The following is a 21,938-nucleotide window of genomic DNA, read 5'->3' as shown; positions in this document are numbered from 1 at the left end:
GTACACACTGCAAAAAAATACCAAAGTCATTATATATATCTTTAGTATGATGAAATTATCCTACTTGTTTCCAATACTTTCAAATTGCTTTCAACATTTTCTTGAATCAAGTGTCATTTTCTTGACACTAGTGGGCCTGTTCTGCCTTGTTTCAGCGTATATTATACTAAACAAATTCCTCCAATGTCATCGCACAGGCAGATTCTTTCATTTGTTTGGAGAAAACATATAGAGCACCCCTGGGGTCAGCTGAGAAAAAAAAAAAAGTAAATCTGATTCTATACAGGTTAAGACTCTGTGTACATGGTTTACAAATTGTACTTTTGGATTGATAATCCATGCCCTCAGATTACAAATCCATGCCCTTGGATTTGTAAACCCTGCCCATGAATTACTAATCCATGCAGAGATGCGCAGATTTGTAAACTGTGTCCTCAGATTTCAAGGGCCACTTTGCAATCTGAGGACACAGATTATAGATCCAAGAGCATGGTGTGCACAGATTCCTAAACTGAGGGTACAGATTTACTTTTTTTTTCAATTGAGCTTAGTGGGGCTCCATATAAACAAGATTCTAACACTGAATATAAGACTAAATGTTAGGATGGAGTTTTTTTTTTTTTTTTTTTTTTTTTTTTTTTTTGTCATGCAGCAATTACTGACCGTTAAGGTTCTTTATTCCCTCTGCTGCAGCTATATAAAAGTATCTCACACATACTTGGAACTTGGGACCTGGGATAGGACTCTGAAGTTTAATAGACCAGGTAGGACATGCTCCACTAGGTCCCTAAGCCCTTACAGACCTGGGTCTGGTCTCTGATGGTTTTACCTTTATGCCTGGCTAGGTATCTTCCCAGAACAATGATTAAACACAGGGTGACAAAGACCACTACAGCCACCACTCCTCCGATCAAGGCGTGGTCAGTGCCGTGCTGCCCCAGAGCGTTGGGATCTGGAGTGAGAGAAAGATAAGAGGACAAAGAAGAGGAGATGAGGGCTCAGGTTGGAGAGGTGAGCGAGTGAGGGCAGCGGAACGGCGAGAGACAGCCGATACAAAACAGAACAAGGAGGAAAAGAAGATTATTTCCAGCTCATTCCTGCTCTAATGATCATTCTGAGTTGCTGTCATCCCCCTCTCCTTTCACATCACGTAGTCAGAGCAGAGCTGCCTGGCTCTCAGAGAATAATGAAATGGAAAGAGAGACTGACACCACGTTGACACACAGAGCAGCCACAGACAGACACACACATGCACCCCGCAAAATGAAGGAAAAAGAGAATAAAAGAGGGACCCAGAAAAAGAGGTGAATAATTCAGGACCACCCTCATGGTGCCGGAGGAGTTCCCAACATGCAAACCAGGGCAACAGTGGAAGAGTAGTACACAGTAAATAAATCATCACATGGAAAATACAAAGAAAAGATCAATCTTTTCTCTGTCTCTTGGCAAGGAACAGTTGTTGTTAGGAAAATGAATTAGGTGTTAGAGGGTTGCTACAGGTCCCCAGCTGGTGGGAAACCAATAGAAATGATGGTAGAGTCATGAAAGAATAAAGGATCTCTAAGATGAGCTTATACACACTTCATCCAAAAAATCCATCAAAGCTTTCTTTTTTTTTTTTTTTTTTTTACCCACAGTGGCTTATTTCCTTTTTTCACCTGGGTTTGTGCATAAAACATCCAGCTTGTGGGTTATTCAAGGTAAAAAGACAGGGTGTGACACTGGCACTGTATGGATTGTTTGACTGTAGGTGAGTCTAAAAAAAAAAAGTTGACAGTGAGATGGGTAACGGAATAGCCTGTACTATTCATATCAGTCCATGACACCTGAGAAATTAGCCGTCTTCTCATTATCCTTCACCGAGTGCCAAGGCCTGCCAACCCTGTCATTTGGTGTGTGTGTATGAGTGCGTGTGTGTGAGTGTGTTGTGTGTGTACTCTCATAATAGCTAAAATATGCCAATGTCAATGCCGGGTAAGCAGTTGATAGAAGGGACGACACAGATACACATGTCGTATACTGACACTGCTTCTCTTCAATGTTCTCCTTTTCTTTCTGTGTCTGACCATGTGACCAAAATGAACAGCTGGCTCGCTCGCGCTCCATAACTCTCCGTGGTCCGAGTGACCGGGCTGTCACACTTCACTGCCTCCCAGTGGACACGCAAACACACTCACACACACACACACACACAGACACACAAAGACACGTAGCGTGGTCTCAGTGTGCTGCGGTTCTGCTTGGTCAGTGGAGCAGAGAGTAGAGGAATGTTCCCTTGGCACCACCCAGCAGGGCAAGGACTCGGGTGTTTAGTTACACACATGGCTGTGTCTCTTCACCTCTATCTGTCAGGATGGTGTCTGTTTGTTACCACGATACATACTCGCTGTCTGACTGCTGCGCCTCACTCCGGATGTTACAGCCCAGTGCGGACACAAACAAGGCATGACCACGATACTTCTGCCTATAGAGTGCTATAACATTTCAGCCATGATGCAACAGAATGGTGTCGTGTTCGAGGGGCAGTGAGTCAAGCCTCCCGACGCCACCCAAACATGGTGTTTGCTTCTCCCAAACAGGTGCAGACTCCTCAAAGGTCCTTGATGATGATATGACCTTTACTTGACACCCTGGAAGCAACTGAGGCCATTACTTACTTTCATTACATGTCGTGGCTATAATGAATACTTGATTCTAACTGGTCAATTAAAGCACTCTGTGGTCTGTTATTTCTGAACAACCGACCATTGTCGTGCTGTAACCTCATCAAAGTACCTGTTTCTTCTAGATTACTGAGCTTCACCAAAGACAGCCTTTCTGCCAGTAGCTGACAGGCAGCACCAAGTGTAAAAAAGACGTTACAACCATTAACCTCCATTAACTATATTACTAGGCTCCGACCATGGCAAGCAGGGAAAAGTGGAGCATTCTTCCAATCCAGGAGACAGCAGGAGGTGAGTGCCCCTCTGAGCTCGCTGCCTGTCTCAGCCCACCTTGAAACATAAACAGGACAGCACCACCACCATCAATTTCTTCCTTCCTTCCTTCCTTTTGTGTATTTTCTTTGCTTTTACTGTTGACATTTGCATGTCAGCAGCTCTACAAGCCATGTAATAAGCGAAATAATCCACTCTGAGCTGGCCCTCTGTTGAAAGGTAGTGACCTCTGCAGGGGAACCCTCTGATTCGTTGGCCATTATTTTTCAACAGAACACTATTTTGTCATGTGTTGTCCCTTAAGCACTTAAGCCTTATGACTTATTTGTGTTTGTACCATGGTGTGGGTCAATACTTGTCAGAGAATAATAGTTCCGTTGAAATTTAATCACTGTTATAAATTCATACGCTGTCCCTAATGTTTTGAACTAACATATGTAGGCCTAACCAAAGAAACAATCTGAAACTGTGTTCATGGTGTTCCTGTTCAGAAATGATTGGGTTATTTGATGATCTGGATAGCATTAACCTTTTCAACATGCAGGGACTTGCTATAGCAACAGTATATGAGTCAGCTGGCAGATTTTTTGTTAAAAAATGTAAAAATAATTTTGTGCCCTAGCTGCCGTGTTCTGATAAAACTCTCCAGTTCTCAGAGTAAATCTATCAATGCACGCACCTATGAGAATAATGTTAGCTTGCCTATGTTACCTATGTTAACCACCATTCCCAATATGTCTAGTCATTTTTTTAAAGTTAATTTTCCAGCAATAACAATTGGTGTAACATTAACACCATCACTGAGCTATCTCAGGCGTGATTGTGTAAGTATTGTGCCAAATTTGGTTAGATTTGTAAATACCTGGTCAGTGATAAATCACGGTAATATAACCAATGCCATTAAGAAACTGACAATTTGTCTGTTCTATAATAACTCTGTTCTTTAGGCACTGGTGTTCAAGGAAGGAGAGCAAGAAAGAGAGCTGGTAGATACATAGACAAAGGAAATGAATAGAGAGATTGATGCAGAGGAAAAAGACTGAAAATTCAGTTGAACCAAGATGAAAAAGGAAAGAAGGCAAGAAGGAGAAGGACGTAGAGTAAAGGGTTGTACATTTTTATGGCTCCAGAACACATTATCTTTTAATAAGGGCACAGACATTCTTCTCTGCGTGATTTAATATTAGAGCGTGGCAGAGCAAACTCCTCTTTTAATATTTATAATGCTCTCCTTGTCGCCTGGCCTTGCGAGTTGGGCTTGTTTAATAAATTAAAGGAGTTCAGGGCTTCAGTGAGCCGCTGCTTGGCCCAACTGAACAAAAAGTGTTACTCTTAAACTGCACCAGTAACTCCTGATCTGATCTGTTTCACTTAGCCTGGCTCCATACGGGGCTACCACGAAAGGAAAAGTGATATTGATTGAGAATTCAACTGTGTGGGCTTTCAAAAGAATGTGCATAGGTTGGTGCGTGCTGCTTTATGCAATGAAGTAAATGGGCGAGTGCAGTGTTGCCTGCTATCAATTGCCAGTCCCTTTCATTCACCGCACAACTCTACGGAGAGGCACAGGAGCATATTCAGCAGGGGACGCAGAGTGCCACGGCATACCACTGAGCGGAGCCGTGGGTCCTTCATACCCACTGCCACCACACCACCACTCTGCCCTGGACTGACACCCTGGACTGTTTTTCTGTTAAATACATACTTGTACCATATTCAAAGCAGAGACTCTTATTTGCACTCTTTAGTATTTTAGCATTACCTTATGAATGCCTTGTACTTCTATTTATTTTGATATTGTCTTTGTGATACTGTAACTGCTGCAACAATCAATCAAGGATCTATCTGTCTGTCTGTCTAAATAGCTTTCACATCAGTAGAGAAACAAGATCTAACATATTATGAACTGGTATATTATCACATTTCGAAAAACTAAATCTCCAAACTAAACTAAAAATTTCCATGACATAAAGGCCTCCACTTTTATGCTTTGCAAATAAAAATATCCACAGTTTGATGTTTAGGTATCCAGTCAAATACAGTTAACCATATCATTTGATTTCTTGATGGTAAGTGAAGCATAAATCAAAACAAAAGTGTAGTGGCTGCGTTGGGATTTACCTTTCATAACCAGAGTGTGAGAACCAATCATGAAATCATTAGCCACTGATTGCTTAGGAAAAGATGATACAGCGATGAGATGTGGGAATTTTACATTCACACAGCATTGTTAGTTAAGGTAAAAGCTCCATTTTTGTGTCCACAGCTCAGCTGGAGAAGCAGGATGGCACTATGGGAGAAGCCAGACTTAAATAATAGGCTGGGCCACTGCTAAAATTACATCAATACATCCTTTTCATACGTATATATATATATATATATATATATATACACACACACACACATGCAAACACAAACCAGCCTGATGGTGTGGCAGTTTCTGGAAAATCATACAACAGGCCGTGAACTCCAGTTTCATAGGGCCTGCATAAAAATTTTAATAGGAAATCCATTAAAGAATCTCTTAGTGCAAAGCGCCTCAGAAGAAGGTTGACTGGAGTGCATGAAGAGTTGTAAATTATGACTGCAACAAAGGTATCTTGCACAAATCCCATATCAACAGCAGAGCTTCTCAGCAACCAAACACACCAAAGAAGAAACTGGTAAATGCCTAGCCAACTAAACACTTAAATGTTTTACCATGAGGCTTTTTTCTTTTTTTCCTCAACCAAACAAATTCTGAATCTGTGGCTGTTCTTGCTTCAACCTAACAGTTGTTTTTGTAAAGCTATCAACCACTGTGCAATATCACAAAATACAAACTGCATCATACACCACCCCAGGTATGTCACCACAAATGTACCTAACCAAATATGATGCCATATGACAGTAACACCACAAATACATTGAAATACAGCAACAAAATACAATGTCCCATGACAGAGAACAGAGACCACAGAAACAAAGCGCTTTAACAATGTGACTAATTACAAGTGAGTACCAGTCCATTTAGATCTTAGCCAGGATTTAACCTTCACATTTAACATTTTAATAACTTAATTAACTTTATTTCATTTGGCATAATCCATTCGATATTTTGGCACCAGTTACTTTGTTTCTGAATGAGAAAATGTGACCAGAGGATCATGCATGCAAGATTCAGGACTACTGGCATCTTCCTCTATTAATAAATGAAACCCAGAACATACTTCTCTCTATGTATTCTCCGAACACAACTATGAATCAATTTTATACATGCACACATGCACACACCTATATTCTCACAGGTTCATTTAGTTCTCATAAAAACAGACCAAGTGGGCGAATGTTGGTGGACATCAAAATTCCCAATGAGGCATGCCATTATTCACAGTTACAATTTACATAATTCAAATATTACCAAAAGAAATCAAATCAAATATTACAGAGGTTGAATACGGCTTCATGACATTTAAGAAATTAAAAGCACCGTGTTGTCCACATTGCCCAGCTACATGTGACTCAGCAGACCTTTTTACTAATTGTTTTTTCCTTTTTATATGTGGCAGCATTGTCGGCAAGTATTGACCTCATGCTTTGTCTGTAAATGGATGGAACAATGGAACATTTTATCAAATCAATCATGACCTATACAGCTCTTACCAATAGGTTATACAACGGCTATCAATACCAAAAGTTTGCTGTTTAATTTGCAAGTTTCTATGATAAAAATAAATGAGTTGTCTTTGCCCATGTACTTGATGTTGGGTAGTGTTGTGCTTTGGATTGGCTACTTCTTCTTCTTTCTTGCCATGACAGAACGGCCAATAAAAATAAAAATGATGAAACACATTTCTCAATGAATCTATCTGGTGAGGTAAGCGCCAATGTTTTTCTTTCTTTCTTCTTCAACATATACATTTAATTGCTAGGAAAACATAGCTTTCTCTGGTTAGATTTGCAAAATTTAAAAGTAATTACACATGACATTTATTTATCATAAATTTGAATATTCCAGAACCTGTTGTCTCAATAAATGGCTAAATGATTTCAGGTGTTGTTTGTATCCAAATGTAAGATCTGTGTACGTGTGCACCTAATAGCTCACCACCAAACGTGTCAAAGGGGGAAGAAGTTGTACTTCAATGATATGCCCATCTCTCATTCATTCAAACACAATGTGCAATGTCCATATCTAAATCTATCTTTTCCATTCTGAAAGGTACTGTTACAACAGCTCTTTTGCCCGGGACTATATCCTCTTTTGCATTGCCGTTCCTCTAAAGCCATCTTTTAAATTAACAGTCTCAACCGATCAGACTCTGTGTCCTCAAATCCATCGTATCAGCATGCAGCTTAAATGGTCTTTATACAGCCGAATGTACATCTCTCGCTCTCTCTGTCCCTTTCTGTCTCCTCCTCACTATCATATCAGTTAGTATTGAAATTCTGCCCTCAAAACTGCTTTTTTATCCCTTTGGAAGATAGTTTTTCCCCCTTTCACTATGTTAGATATGGCCTTATGAAGCGCTGGTCTCAGTTGCTCAGATCAATAAAGCAGTAGCGAGCTTAAGCATGGGCTTTTAGAGCTGCAGTGTCCTTGTGTCTGTGCTGTGGGTCAGGGAGAGTGTCTGAATGATTGTGTGTGTGCATGTGTGCCTGTGTACATGTCAGTGTGCTGAACTAGATCATTGTGGTTTGCATAAACAGGTATTATGATTTCTCAGGTGGAGATTTAGTGAAAAAAGAAGAACCCAGCAGATAATAACTTATAACTAAGATGATATATGACTCATTATATGCTGCGTTAAATGTGGAACATATACACAGAAAACTTACAGATTACTGTGTACGCATGAATTTAGTTCAATTGATAAGTTTAAATGAGGGAGAAAGAGACAGAAAAGAAAGATTGCCTGCACATGGAGGGAAAGAAAAGAAGAGGAGTGCCTGCAGACTTCACTTGCTCAATGAATCAATTATACCCAACTTTTTGGCTGAGACTGGAAATTCTGCAATTTGCATCTAATGCCGGCTCTACTCTGCCAAGATGAAAGAGTCCCTGGTGGTTCTACAGCACAGGGCCGTAAGACATGTGGGTGCACTCTGACTTTTACACATACAGTTGAATGCATGCACTCATGCATGTGTGAGATTTAGAAAAGAGAGAAGGAAGGGACTTTGCTTAGATATGTTCTTGTGCATGTGCATTTGTGTGCATTTCTGTGTGTGTGTATGTGTGTGTGTGTGTGTGTGTGTGTGTGTGTGTGTGTGTGTACTCGCACACCATTTTCATGCTGGGTCAGAGTGGATTAATTAGACTCTGAAAACAAATTACTTCTGCTAATCATTCAATAAAGCCCACCCGTGGACTTGGACACTATCTTGAATATTCAACCACCTCCCTCTCTCCTCCTCGCTCTCTGCTCAGTGAAAAGAAATTGTGGTCAGCAGGGTAACAGCATGAAGTTATAAGCAAAGCAAGATAATTAATCATATGAATTCATTAAGTCGCATGCAAGTCCATCTATCAAAGTGGCTTTGTATGTTCCGCAAAATCTACAACGTCTTCAAATCAGCATTGAAATACAACAAAGGACGGGAAGAAGTGGGCAGCTAATCTCAACAGTTGTACCTTCATGATGCCTATAGAGCTGCTGATTTGCATATTTTCTGACATAAATCGCATTGTGGTTCTGATTAGTGTTGAAAGGTTGCATTGTGTGCACCGATGGCAGGAAAGCAGCAACAGGAACAGGAATAGTCTACAGAGAAATAAGTGATCTTGGAGGAAGCAAGCTGCCATCACCAGCCCAATAAAGATCAGTCCCCTGAGGGAGAGAAATAGCTAGAACGAATATAGGATCAAATAAAAGTTCATCTCAACAAATTAGACTGCTGTGTGTGTATGTGTGCGTGTGTATGTGTGTGTGTGTGTGTGTGTATATATATGCGTGCGTCTATGAGTGCTTTTTCAGGATTGGTTAAAGTGTCCTCTGCCATTGAGATTTAATGAATAGACGGGCTATTACATGTAATTCATAACAGCAGCCCCAGGATCTAATGATTTCTCTTTTTCTGTTCTACGCTTTATTCCAAATTGTTGCTATAATTCTTCTCCAAAGCGAGTTAATGTGACAGGTCATCAATAAGCTCGCCCAGCGATAAGTGGAAAGACCTTTGCATTATGTTTTAATTCCTCCTGTGCTCCTCAGCTTTATAGTGTAAAGAGTGGAGAGCGGGGGGAAAAATGGGCAGAGGAAGGCAGGTACTCAAGCTCTGTTCAATATTTAAGCATTTTCCCCTGGGGAAGCTGCAACCGGAACTTAGCCTTTACGGTTTGGACACGGCGGCCAGGCGGCTGCCCTGGACACCAGCCCTCAAGAGAATGGCTCTGGCTCATCTCATGGCCTAACCTATGCCCTCCATTTACAACAAGATCAATAACAATGGGACCAAGCAGTTAAGAATCCCTCTCAGGACGGAAAATTGTTCCTCCACTTATTGAGTTTTAACAAAAGGTTTGTCCTCGGTCTAATGCAGCCTGAGCAGGTGAATGTGGGTTAAAGACAAAAAGATTCAATACCTCGGGATTGCAGTGTGCCATTTCAATTCATGACTAACTCCCACAAGACTGAACTCGAAGTTGTAACAGCAGTAAAACAGAACTAATTGATAGCTGCAAAACTCAAAGTCTCCCTTAAACGTCTTTGGTACAAAGTTCCACTAATTTGAGTTGCATTTGTTTTCTCTGCTCAGTGGCAACACTGATTTCTATTTAAATTTGCTTTGCTGTAAGATCTCTGACTAACTCTACACTAACTCTGTCTTCTCACCACATTTGCACAGCTCTATTACAAATACCTCCATTATGTACTACCTGTAAGTTTGTAGATATGTTGATATTTGTGTGTTTTTTTTTTTTTATCTGTATTTTATGCCATGTCAGTCCTATGTACCCCCCATGCCACCCCTAATCTTTTGCACAGCTCTGATGAAGCTGCCACCCTCTTTTCGTTTACTGACAAAAAACTGAATTGAATTGAACTGAACAGTGATTCCTATCCCTTAGGACTGTGGTTTTAAATCCTGGCCCTTAGGTCACAAAGTACTGATAGTTTTCTATGCTAACAGATAGTTAAGTGCAGCTAATTGCATTCACTTAGCATCCCAGGTGTAAAATTGTCTAACCCATTAAATGGTTACAAATCCGGCAGCACTCAAGGGGTCTGTTCCATTTGCAAGGTAGTTTCCTTTCACCTTGGTACCTAGTTAGGAAGGTTCCTTATTAGAAACTTTTTTTTGTCCAAAATATTACAAAAATTTCGACAGCCTAACAAGGAAATGCCACATAAGTGCTGTAGCCATTCATGCAGAGTTACATCGCCGATTCCTCAGTAATAAAGCGTCTAATGAAAGTTATATATTGTTTTATGTAAGCCTGTTGCTGTGCTGGAAATACGTGTAACATTAGCTACCTAACGTTCAGTTAGGTTACTTCTGGTAGGATGAGTAGCACCTACCGTAGACAACTTATAGTACTGTACGACCCAGACAAAAAAACAAACAGAGGAAAAAAATGACAATAGTAAGATTTTCTGGCAGTGAAAGGACACATAACTGGGCTAATCTAATGTTTTAAAATTTTAACAAGTCAAGGAACCTAACAGAATCTTATGTGATCATGTTTCCTAAAAATGCTGCCTCACTACGAAGCCTCAACGCAAAAGAAACAGATCCTAAATCTTGAGGACCTATTGCTGAAAATCACTGCCTCAGATGAACAATGTGGCAATCTCAAACAGTTTTCAGTATTTACAAGATGAAGTGTTTTAAATTGTTTCTGCCATCTCAGTTTGGATTTTTGTGTTATTCTGTGTAAATTAACTGCACGGCCTGCCCACCATGCATGATTAAGTGATGTCATTGGGGGATTAGCACTGTAGACTCCTATGTTACAACTCAGCTATAAAACATTTCCATTGTGTTTAACCATCCCGGTTTTCATGATATAAAACGACTAAATGGAAATTGCTGCTCCGCTGATCAACTTTCATCCATTCTAAAGTAATAAAACAATGGTAAGGAAATATAACTCAGCCATGGGACATATTTTATTGTTGCTACTGAGATGATATCCAGCTGTGACTGTGATTAATCCTGCTCTTGAAATAGTATTTGTCTATGGCACTTGCTGTCTAATCCCCCCAATGAAGTCAATTAATCAAACATGGCGCAGAGGTGAATAAGGTGAATAACTGGTGTTACATCTAGTATCTTCCGCTGTTCTCTTGGAGCTGAATGTTGTTCCCCCTCACCTTTTTAATGGATGAAAAAAAATTCAGATTTTAGATTAATTAAGAAACTGTACATGCATACTAAGCTAAGATCATTTTTCCAAGACTCTAGTTTTTCATCCCATGTTAAAATGTAATGGGTGTTATGTGCGTTGGCCAGCACACAAAATTTGTCATACTGGTGTGAGCACTTTCAGTAAAGTGTTTATTTATCTTCTTGGAACAGCTCATTATTTAGACAGAATTTCTGATATTAAGAGACATAACACAGCCTTAACCAATATTTTCACCACTGGTTTGGAGGCATTTCTTTACTGTGTCTCCAGAGGAAAAGGTTTGTTTTGATGCACTTGACTGTGTATGCGATTTCTAGAACACTGACCACAATTTGGATGATTGACCCCTTATAATCTCTTATGGGAATGTAAATAGAGACCATCCTATATTCACTAATAATGTAGTTTCCATCAGTTAGGGCATTTTTAGAGGTGTAAATTTTGGATCAGTGGGTTCATTTCTAAGAGGCTGGTTAGCAATCTCAGCATAGACCAGATGGATTAAGTCTCGGGAACCCAAAAAGGCAAGAGGGGTCCTGTTCTAACTTTTCACATGAGGCCTTGCTGGCCAAAACTCACTTGAAGAGAGCAAAAGCTTAGAGTAATCCCAACTCTTGAACCCTGACCAATCCCTTGCCTCTGCTCTTAAGTTTTCCTGAAGTGTGTAGTGACTGCTATTGACTGGAAGAGATGGAAAAAAAGACCCTTTGTATTAGCTTTAGAGAATACAACCAACCATAAAGCACTCTGCTGTAAATGCTGCTGTAGGTTATGATGGTTAGGGATTACCATGGTAACCTCCACTGACCCCCGTTGAGAGTAAAAACAAAACCTTGATTAAGAGTCTCGAGGTTGTTGGTCTATTTATTTACTTTTTTATCCTCCCCGTATTTTGTTCTTCACAAGAAAGATGTCATGGACCTAGGAGAAGAAACCTTTCTCTGTGGAGGCGGGTTTTATTTTTGCTGTCTTCTCCGCAGGCAGAGACACTAGGCATGACTAATCGCTGTCTGCTCTGCAGTGGGCCCTTTTTTCTGGGGCAATATTGGCTATAGGGGCTGCAGTTGTCCATAGGAATGCTGATTATGAAAGGTGACTGGTAAATATTTTAAACACCAAAGAAATCCTTGATTCGACCTTTTACCTTCACAAGGTCAAAGCTAATTTGCAAGCCATGAAAAAAGCATTTGGCAGATTTAGAGAATGCAGTGGTGGTGGCGGAGAAGATACATAGTGTGTGTGTGTGTGTGTGCATGTGTGTGTATGAAAGTGTCTTATGAGGCTGTATAGACCTCTGATACTTAGTGAAAGAGTTATTACAGCCATTAACGTTGGCTGGGCTATGGGGGTGGTATATGTGCATGCACTGTATGTGTGTGTATGTGTGGGTGGGGCAGATGGGGGGGCTACAGTATATGGTGAGGTATACTTGCCAGCTATTCATTAATACAGTGACTCACAGGCTGCAGTTATGCATCACTTCTGGTGTTACACAACATGGATGATAAATGGCGGAAACCCTCATGCACACTGGCTGTATTCCAAAGGTCAACAACAGCCAGAATCAATGGCATGGGTTATTGTCAAATTTTAATTTCTCACTGGGGCTACCATATGAAGAACATCAAGAACAAGAACAAGAACACTCATACTAGTGGTAAGGCCTTTGCACACCAAATCCATATTTTTCGTATGTGCTTTTTTAATCTGTCATCCAATAAAAATCATTACGCACAGAAACCTAAACCTTGCACACTGAGTCCACTGTGTTTTATTATTCTATTGGGAAGAGTGTGCACCGGGTGATCACCACAGAAATTGAATGGGTTAATTTCGGTTTCTGTGCTGATTGGCCTTTCATCTGGATTGGAGACCGGACTGGAGATTCTCAGGGCACAGCCTCAAAAAGCTGCAGCATATAGCCAAGACCGTGGCCAGCAGCGATCCGGGGGTCAGTCTGCTTATCACACTTTTGTGCAGAGCTGATAGTCTCAGTGTTTCATGGCTGTGCTGGAGATCCCAGTAGATTGAGTCGTGCGTAATGGCTGAGCTGCCTCATCGCCCAGATTGTGCGTGCAGTGTTTACACCTTCTTGACAGTTTATGAAATTGTCGCATCTATTAAGCTTGTTGCAAAAACAACGCCTTAAATTGAACCTGCTCTGAAAACTTTGATAACAGACAAAAGGGTCGGAGTCGTTGTGTAAACATGATCAATACAATTTTGGACAAAGAAATACTGACTTAATGTACAAAGGCCTTTAGGATGAATAAAATTATATTAGCCAAAAATATCACAGTACATGCTATTGTCACAACATGAGAAAAATAAGTAAAGAAAAAAAATGCACGCTTCACACATCTTATTAAGGATAAATTGTTGCTATGCTCAAAGTAGAAACGTGCAGGCAGTTGTTTCCACTTTCTGTGGTTTTAGCCAGGGTTTGACATGCAAATTTCAGTACATTCAGACTTGGACTGTGCTTAAACCATGATAATGAGAGAAAGAAAATAATAAGGATAATATCTTTTTGGTGAATTAGAGGCAATTTCCCGGCATGCCTGATGTGACAGTAGAAGAGAAACACTGTTTCTGATAAGTACAAAAGTACTGGAGCCCACACAGACCATAATCAGTGAGGCAGATCAATAAATATACTGTACCTTTGCCACTCTTCTAATCAATATATATTGTATTGTAGCCTCAGTAGTTAGTTTCACAAAATCAGTCACAAGGATCAGTTTCTCACAAGCTGAGTTCAATAACCAATTCTTCCTTATTTAGATCGCAGACAGTCTAATCTTTAGTCAATCTTTAATAGTATCACATGGATGTGTTACATATTTGGTGAATTCTGATTTTTTTTCTTATTAACATAATTATGGGACGATTCTGAACTAACATGTTTTTTGCCCAGTTTAATGAAATTTATGCCCCCCCCCCCCCCCCCGTGCAAAAATTGCCCCTGGGCCCAGTGACAAGTTGGCCCTCCTTTTTCTCATCTTGATGCATACGCAGTCCAGCGGCATTACCTTGCTGTCCCGTCGGCCATGGTTGTCATGGTAGCTAACAAGGCTTATTAAGATCAAAGGCATAAAGACCACACTCTTGACTCTCAAAGAGCACGAAAATCAGAGGAGATAAATCAAGGCTTAGGCTTTAACACTGAAGGTCTGGGAGATTTAATACATGCCTGATCTTAGGCAATTTTAACAATAGATAAAAAAGGAAACAAAAGAACCAAAACACACACACACACACACACACACACACACACACACGCCGAAAAAAAACAAAAAAAAACAAAAAAAAGAAGTAGCCTGAGCTTTAAGCCACAACTCTGACAGTTAACAAAATCAGGATCAGGCTAACGCTTGCTACAGGCACAAATACACAGATTCATAATTTATGAACATTATTAATAGACTTTTTAGAATCAGGACCATAAAGAATAAAAAGAGCCTGCTGTAAACCAGAACCTTACTTTCCAGAGCTTTTACAGCTAATGTCCAACAAAGATGAACGAGGACACAACCACACATCTACCTCACAGACACTGTTGCACCCTATTGCAGTCACTGCTGTAAATGTGTTGACATGTTGTACCTATGGCTGGGTGATATATTGATATTATATCGATACTGTGATCTGACCCAAGTGTATGCAACACAGTAAAGAGATGCAGTTTTCTCAATTTATTACACTGTTGTAGCTGTTATGTGATTTATCTCTACCTGCTTGATTATCACATCCACATTACTAATGATTATTTATCAAAAATCTCTGGTCTGTAAATATCTTATAAAAGCACCAATAGCCATCACTACAATATCATCACAATATGGATATTGCAGTATTTGGTCAAACATATTGTGATATTTGATTTTGTCCATATCGCACAAGCCTAGCTGGACCTTAGCAGATACATAGCTTTTTGCTGTGGTCTGAAACAGTATGTACTGGACTTTTTACAGGCTCTTGCACTGATACAATTAAACTTTGTTATATAATATAATGTATTTTTCATCAAGCATTCATACTTTTTGAGCCTATAGAGTAAATAATATGTAAATTGCTTGCAACTGAACTGTTGGTTTCTATGGGACTGTAATAAGTGAATCATCTTTTATTTTTTTTTATTTATTATTTTTTTTTTGTGTGTGTGTTACTTGGTGAGTTCAATCCAAGGTGTGAAAGGATATACATTTATATAACACCTTAACACCGCTCACGGAAAAAAGAAGTAGTTAAGAAAGATGTCTAACAAATGTTGCAACATGCTCAACTCTGCACATTACTTCTGACAATCTTGGTAACTGAAAACCTGAAAAACTGAAAAGTTAGTCCTTACTTTTTAGGTATAGCTGATTTTGTTTTTGGTTTGTTTGTTTAGCACCAACAGTATGTGTTCTTTGTCATTTTTCTTGTTGGGAGATGCACCTCTTTTAGCTGTGGCAGACTGCTGAAGGGTTATTACAACATAGTGATGATACAGAGCAAGACAGGAGAGAGGTAAAGGTAGAATGAGGCAGCAGAGGAGGGAAAAGTGCAAGAGAAAGAGCTCATAAGGGACTCTGGATATGATGCATGCTGGCTATACGGCTCAACCCAGGTATTTCCTCTGAATAGGATGAAAACTTTATTAAAAGAAAAAAGCATCATAGGGCTGATACAACTGCAGTGTTGTTTGCTTTCATCCAAAGCCCATGGAAAGAACTAGTAATAAATCAAGCAGACGCATGAAAGCTGATAGTGTAGTATCTTCTGACTGGGCAGACAGTGAAGCAGTCTGGTGTTTAGATTCCCTGAAGATACACCAGAAAGCTGCTCTTGTGTCTCTACACTACGCAAACAGACATCAGAGAAGGATGGAGACACCTTCATGGGGAATATCCAACAATGTGTGGAAGCTGGTTATCTAATAGGGTCTTGAGAGAGTTTAAAAAAAAAAAAAAAAAAAAAAAAAAAGGAAGTGAGGGAAAGTTATAACTAAAGCTTGAAGAGAAACCAAACCGGCTGAGAAAGAGTAGAAAAGGAGGCAAGAATGTTGAAGAACTTCACAAATGGTAATTTAAAGAAAGCCATATTGATGAGATGAAATTATTCTGGGTGTAAGGGATCGAGGTGCAGTGTGAAGTTGAGGGACATGGAGAGGGGGAGTAAAAGCAGAGGAAGAGGATAGAAGCTAAACCCTGCGACGTCTCTGTGGGGAGAGCACTGACACGCTTAGGAAACAGAGTGGAGAAGAGAGGAGACGTGAGACTGCTGGTGAGAACTGGATGGAAACTTAAGGAGAACTCAGGACAGAGAGAAGCAGGAAGAACACGATAAGGGTCAAATCCCTGAAATACCTACAACGTGATCCCCTCTCTCTCCCTGAAAAAGTAGCTTGTCTCAGAGTCTCGAGTATCCTGAATGAACATCTGATTTCATATAGAAAGGAATATACTGAGGTTTTTGTAAGTGACATGCCTGAAATTTGAGATATGACTCCTTCGTTAGATTATTTTGTGCCACCCCAGCATTTCTTATTCCGTTCTGTTCCTTCCTTCCCCTGTTTTACATGTGTATAATATCTGGTATGATATCTGCATTCACATCAGGGGAAGGAAATAAAGATTGGAGAGGTTTTCTTCAAAGACCAAATATTTGGTCTTTGCATTAGGCTGTTGATGCGGCTTCTGCTATGTTAAGTCTCTGACAAAGAGAGTTAAAAGTTCTCTGAGCTTTAAAGCAGCATTAACAGTCACGGTGAAAAGTCCCCAGTGGGCAGACATTTTCAGTTGGACATGACATTTGCTTCTTTGAGGTTTCAAGGCACAGATGTACTGAAGCCTTTGAAATGTGGAAGGGACAGTGGATAGAGGATTTTAATAGAGAGAATCTTTTACAGATATATAACCCCAAGAAGAGACCCCAAATGAAGAATTTGTGGCTGGGACCTTTTTTTGTAAATATGGCTAAGTCCACACCAAGCTGGGTAAATTTTAAAATGGCATTCTTTTTTGCTTTCCATCCACGCTAAGTTATTTTTGAAAAGTTTCCAATCAGTGCTGGAATGCTCGGCAACACAGAAAAACAGTGACATCCACTGTGTTGTGCATGCGTAGGCCCCTGACCTGTGACATGTATGATGTTTCTGCAGTTTATATTTATTCATAGTGTTTCCACTGAATGCATGAAAAGCCAACAGGATCAAAATCAACAAACAAGACTAGGCAAAAGCGAGCTAGATCTTTGCCTGGGCAGACAATGGACCTTCTTCCAATTCATTAACTAACCACTAACCAACCTTTCACTCCACTCCGTCACAAGAATTGATGAATAAACATCAATTCAACTGGCATCAGCCAAATATTAATTATCTAGCAGCTTTCTTAATGAAAAAACTTTCACAGCTTTATGATGTCAATTATAAGGAGACCACAAGGAAAATATATGATGATCGTGGGGGGTGGACTTGCTCTCTCTTGACTTTGGGAGCAGAATGAGGACAATTAAAATGAACATTCTCCCCAGATTGTTATACCTATCTACAACACTTCCAGTAGAGGTGCCTCTTAAACAGTTTAGGGAATGGGATAGATATCTTTCTAGAGTCATTTGGAATAATAAAAGACCTAAAGTGAGGTATTCAACATTACAGCTGCCAGGGGAAAGAGGAGGCATGTCTTTACCTTGTCTTAGAGATTACAATGTGTCAGCCTTGCTGCGGCCCTTTGTGTGTTGGTGTAATTCAGTTTATGAGGCTAAGTGGGAAGACACTCAACTATCTTTAATGTCAACATTGGGCTGCCCCATCAGAGTTAATGAAGTATTTCAGCTCCAGAATCAATGAGTTGTTTTCTCAATGAAAATCTGGTCAGAGGTGGTAAAAAGATTTCAGCTCAGTGGAGAGATTAAACCGCTCAGCTGGCCGGCATACAATCTGCACTTCCTCCCAGCATCACAAGACCACAGGTACAGACAATGGGCCAAGCGAGGCATCACCTCCTTTTTCCAAACAATAACAAATGGAAATCTTAATAACTTTGAGGATATATGCCAACATCATGAGCTGGGCAAGGAGGATTTTTATCGGTACCTACAGATTCACCACCTCTTCCTAAAAGAAATGAGGAGCCCTGATTTGGCTGCACCTCCAACAGTAATTCAGGTTTTTATTGACGAAAACGATTCAAAAAATCCCAAAGGCATTATAGACAAATTAAACCAAGGCCTCACTTTAATGAACAAAAATTCAACCAATTACATACAGCAGCATTGGGAAAAGGAAGCGAACATAGTAATACCAGAGAAAGTGTGGCTTCAAGCATGGAAAACCCAGTCTAATTCTACTAACTCGTCTTTTTGGAGAGATTTCTGCGAGAAAAAAATGATACATTTCTTTATTACCCCTAAACAGAAATCAAAATTAAGCGGGTCCCAGCATTCTTGCTGGAGGGAGTGTGAATCTGTCTCAGCAGACTACAAACATATTTTTCGGTTGAGTCCATATGCCAGGACTTTTCAGAAAGGAGTGAGCCACTCAGTTAGAGATTATGGACCTGAAATCTGATTTTTCCTTCACCTTCTTATACCTTGGAAACATACCTAAAGGCCCCATAAAAGTGACACATATCTTCTGAAGATTTCCAAGGCCGCGAGTAAAAAATAATTACAAGACGCTGGCTTCAGAGGAATCCCCCACCATCCTCCTCCTCACCAGTATAATCAACTCTATCTGCTCAATGGAGAAACTGACCTTCACCCTTTGACTTCAAAAGGAGAAAGGAGATAGATTCTGGAAAAAAAAATGGGATTGCTGTGACCACATGGATTATTACCAAGCTTTTCCTGTTGTCTGAACCTTCCGCAGTGAACCATGAACTGCACCCTGTGCCCTCCCTTCTTTTCTTTTCTGTCTTTTTTAAGCTGATTAATGAATTAATTAAGTAATTAATTTTAATTAGTGTTTTTTCTTTCCACTGATTGCGCAACACTGCCCCAGACCTCATCCTGTTTACACAGATAACAATCTTAGCAGCCATTTTCAAATTCTCAGGTGTCCCCATTCAGTCTACAACTGCTGTAATAAAACACATCCACTTTGGAAAATATCAGCTTTTGTTGGGTGTAACACCACATTAGTGTGGATGGAAGGTCAAAATGGAGAAAAAAAAAAAAAAAATGTTTTCATTTACCTGATGTAGAGTAACCTTGTTCACACACTGAGTAAAAAGTCTGGTTGGAACTTTTTTGGTGAATACAAAAAAAAAAAAAAAAATCTTAGGACTATTTGAGACTATTTTTTGAACATTTGTAGTACAATTATGGAATTTAATTAAACTTGTTCAGGGCACTCCACTCCACTCCACTTTTACACACAGAGGTCAGCATCCACTGCATGTTTACAGTTCTAAAGAGGTAAGAAAAAAGCATGCAATAGCCCATATAACCAAAAAACAAACAAAAAATCTGGACATAGTAAATGCCTATAGCATTAGGCAGATTTCAGTTCTTGTTGTCTCTTGAGTAACAAAAAAAGTCTCCATAAGGCAGGAATGTTAATGCTGAAGGCAGTGCAGTGGCAGAAAGAGAAATGATAAGACAGACGAAGAGACGAGAAAGTAAGAGTTAAGTGGAAAGATGCAATGCAGAGGGGCTGTGCAGATGTGTGGGGTGGTACTGTACCTCTGTTGCCAGTGACTGTGGGGTCTGAACCGTGGGTGTCAGTAGGATCTGGAGGAGTGGGGTGTGGGGGGGGAGTGGTGGATGGAGGCAAGGTGGTGGGGACGTCTGGTGGAGGGCAAAGAAACACAAATACACAAAAACAATACAACAAAAGAGGCACAGTATACACACAGGGACAGTTAGATAAAACAATGACACAAACAGATCACAGGTTAAAAAATACAGATATATATAATAAGGGGACAACTGAAAATAATGACAAATAATGACACTTAAAATGATAAACACGTAACATAAAATATCCAGCTCCTCAAATGCAATAAAGAATTATTGCTGGCACAAAATCATGCACTGCACCAAGACATTTTATTCAAATGTTCCTTATTTCTTATTTCTTGGTTGGTTTCAACATATTGAGTTGGATACATAGTGTTTCAAGGAGCAGAGATGTTCATCAGAATCTCATAAGTAAGTGTTTACGCACCTTGAGTGACCCTTCGCATCAGAATTGGGAGGTTGGCCCTGCTGAGCCCTGTCAGGTGATTGACTATTAATGATTCTCTCAGGGTTAGGCTTCACACGAGGCAGGCTTTAAGGAACAAGCACGTGGCTGGGTAGCTAAACCTCTAATGATTTATTCATTGGCCATGGACAAGGGTTTTGTTGTTAGCCTTTCAAAATAACTGCTGTAAAACTCTGGTCTTTGGCTACAGTTCCATCGAGCAAAGATAACACTGCATTGGTACAACATAGCACTGTGTAAAGACAGCAGTATAAACAGCTTGAGCATGATGTTTGATTGTCCTGTCCAGCGAGGCTTATGCCAAACAGATGTCTGTCAGGCATATGAGCTCCCATGTATACAGCAACAGGAAAATATTATTACAGTAAGCATCTATAAGAGTAAAAGGAGTAAAATGCTACCACTTGTGAGGAAATTTCCATACTGTACTCCCAGGTGTCACTATTTTCTCCATGGGTGTGAATTAATTTTTTTTCCTGTTTTTGAATGTTTAGGGTGATTTCTGTAGTGAGAGGGCAGGATTAGAGCTGAACTGGTTGATGTCTGTGAGCCTGAAGGCAGAAACTGCCTTCAGGGACCTCACAACATATGAAAGTTAAAAGCTGAGAGCTGAGAAAGAAAACATGTTTATATAATAAAAACACAGATGAATTTAACAAATTTGACACTGTCTGCAAACTCAATACATTATTAAAATGCATATAATATAAAGATTCAGTGTAGAGAATCTCTGTGTTTCTTTGTGTCCTTGTAAGGCCTTTTAAATGTATGCACGTTTCATCACACATTCAGTAATAAACAATACTTATAATATGTTTTTTTGAATAAAAGTCTTCAACAAGGTTGAGCAAACCACTTAATGCAGCAAAGCCTTTAAGGGGTGAAGTTCAGCAACTTAATGCCATTTGTTAAAATCTAGTATTTATAGTGGAACAACATGTTCATTTATAACATTAAAACAATGCTGCTGGATTGCATTTCATTTTCTATACTTTCCATACTTGTTTTCATTCTACACAAATATATTGCTAATATTTTTGGTATATGTCAGTAGAAATCTAATCCGTAAGAGTGGGAACTATTTTCCACAGGAGTGTTATTATGAGCAGTGTTGGTTCTACATGTTTTTTTTTTTTTTTTTTTTTTTATATCATTTCCCATCTTGTTTGCAGGGTTGACTTTTAAACAAAAAAGTCTAATCAAGCTGTGAGTGTCACAATCTGTTTTTGACTTTGGTCTTCCCACCAGAGGATAGTGGTAAAGCTGCTTCATCCAAGGCAATGTTTCTCACTGTCACACATTAAGGCGACAGGAAAAATGGAATTGAAACATTGTGTGACAAAGTTAATGAGGTTACAGTACTACCTTGGCTTTTATGTTTATGTCACTCTGCTTTTTATGGTACGGCAGAGACTTTTAATTGGCGGCGGTACTCTTTCATAGGGCCCACTGTCCTGTGCGTCTGAGTGACATT

General features: G+C 39.8%; 1 protein-coding gene across 2 annotated transcripts in view; it reads right to left on the bottom strand.

The window, feature by feature from the left end:
* The window catches only part of cadm2a (cell adhesion molecule 2a), a 315,078-nt gene that overhangs the window by 5,453 nt on the left and 287,687 nt on the right, over nt 1-21,938 (bottom strand). Inside the window, exons 9-10 of one of the 2 annotated variants that reach the window (XM_030068221.1) lie at nt 19,942-20,046; nt 830-952 (exon numbers count right to left, since the gene is read on the bottom strand). In XM_030068221.1, the coding sequence (XP_029924081.1) occupies nt 830-952; nt 19,942-20,046 (228 nt within the window). The remainder of the gene's footprint in view (nt 1-829; nt 953-19,941; nt 20,047-21,938) is intronic. The other variant, XM_030068222.1, reaches the window with a different exon arrangement.

The sequence above is a fragment of the Myripristis murdjan genome, chromosome 14, assembly GCF_902150065.1.
Source record: "Myripristis murdjan chromosome 14, fMyrMur1.1, whole genome shotgun sequence".
In the NCBI taxonomy this organism is placed as follows: Eukaryota; Metazoa; Chordata; class Actinopteri; order Holocentriformes; family Holocentridae; genus Myripristis; species Myripristis murdjan.
Note: the sequence above shows the minus strand (reverse complement) of the source record. Positions and strands in the feature narration are given on the sequence as shown.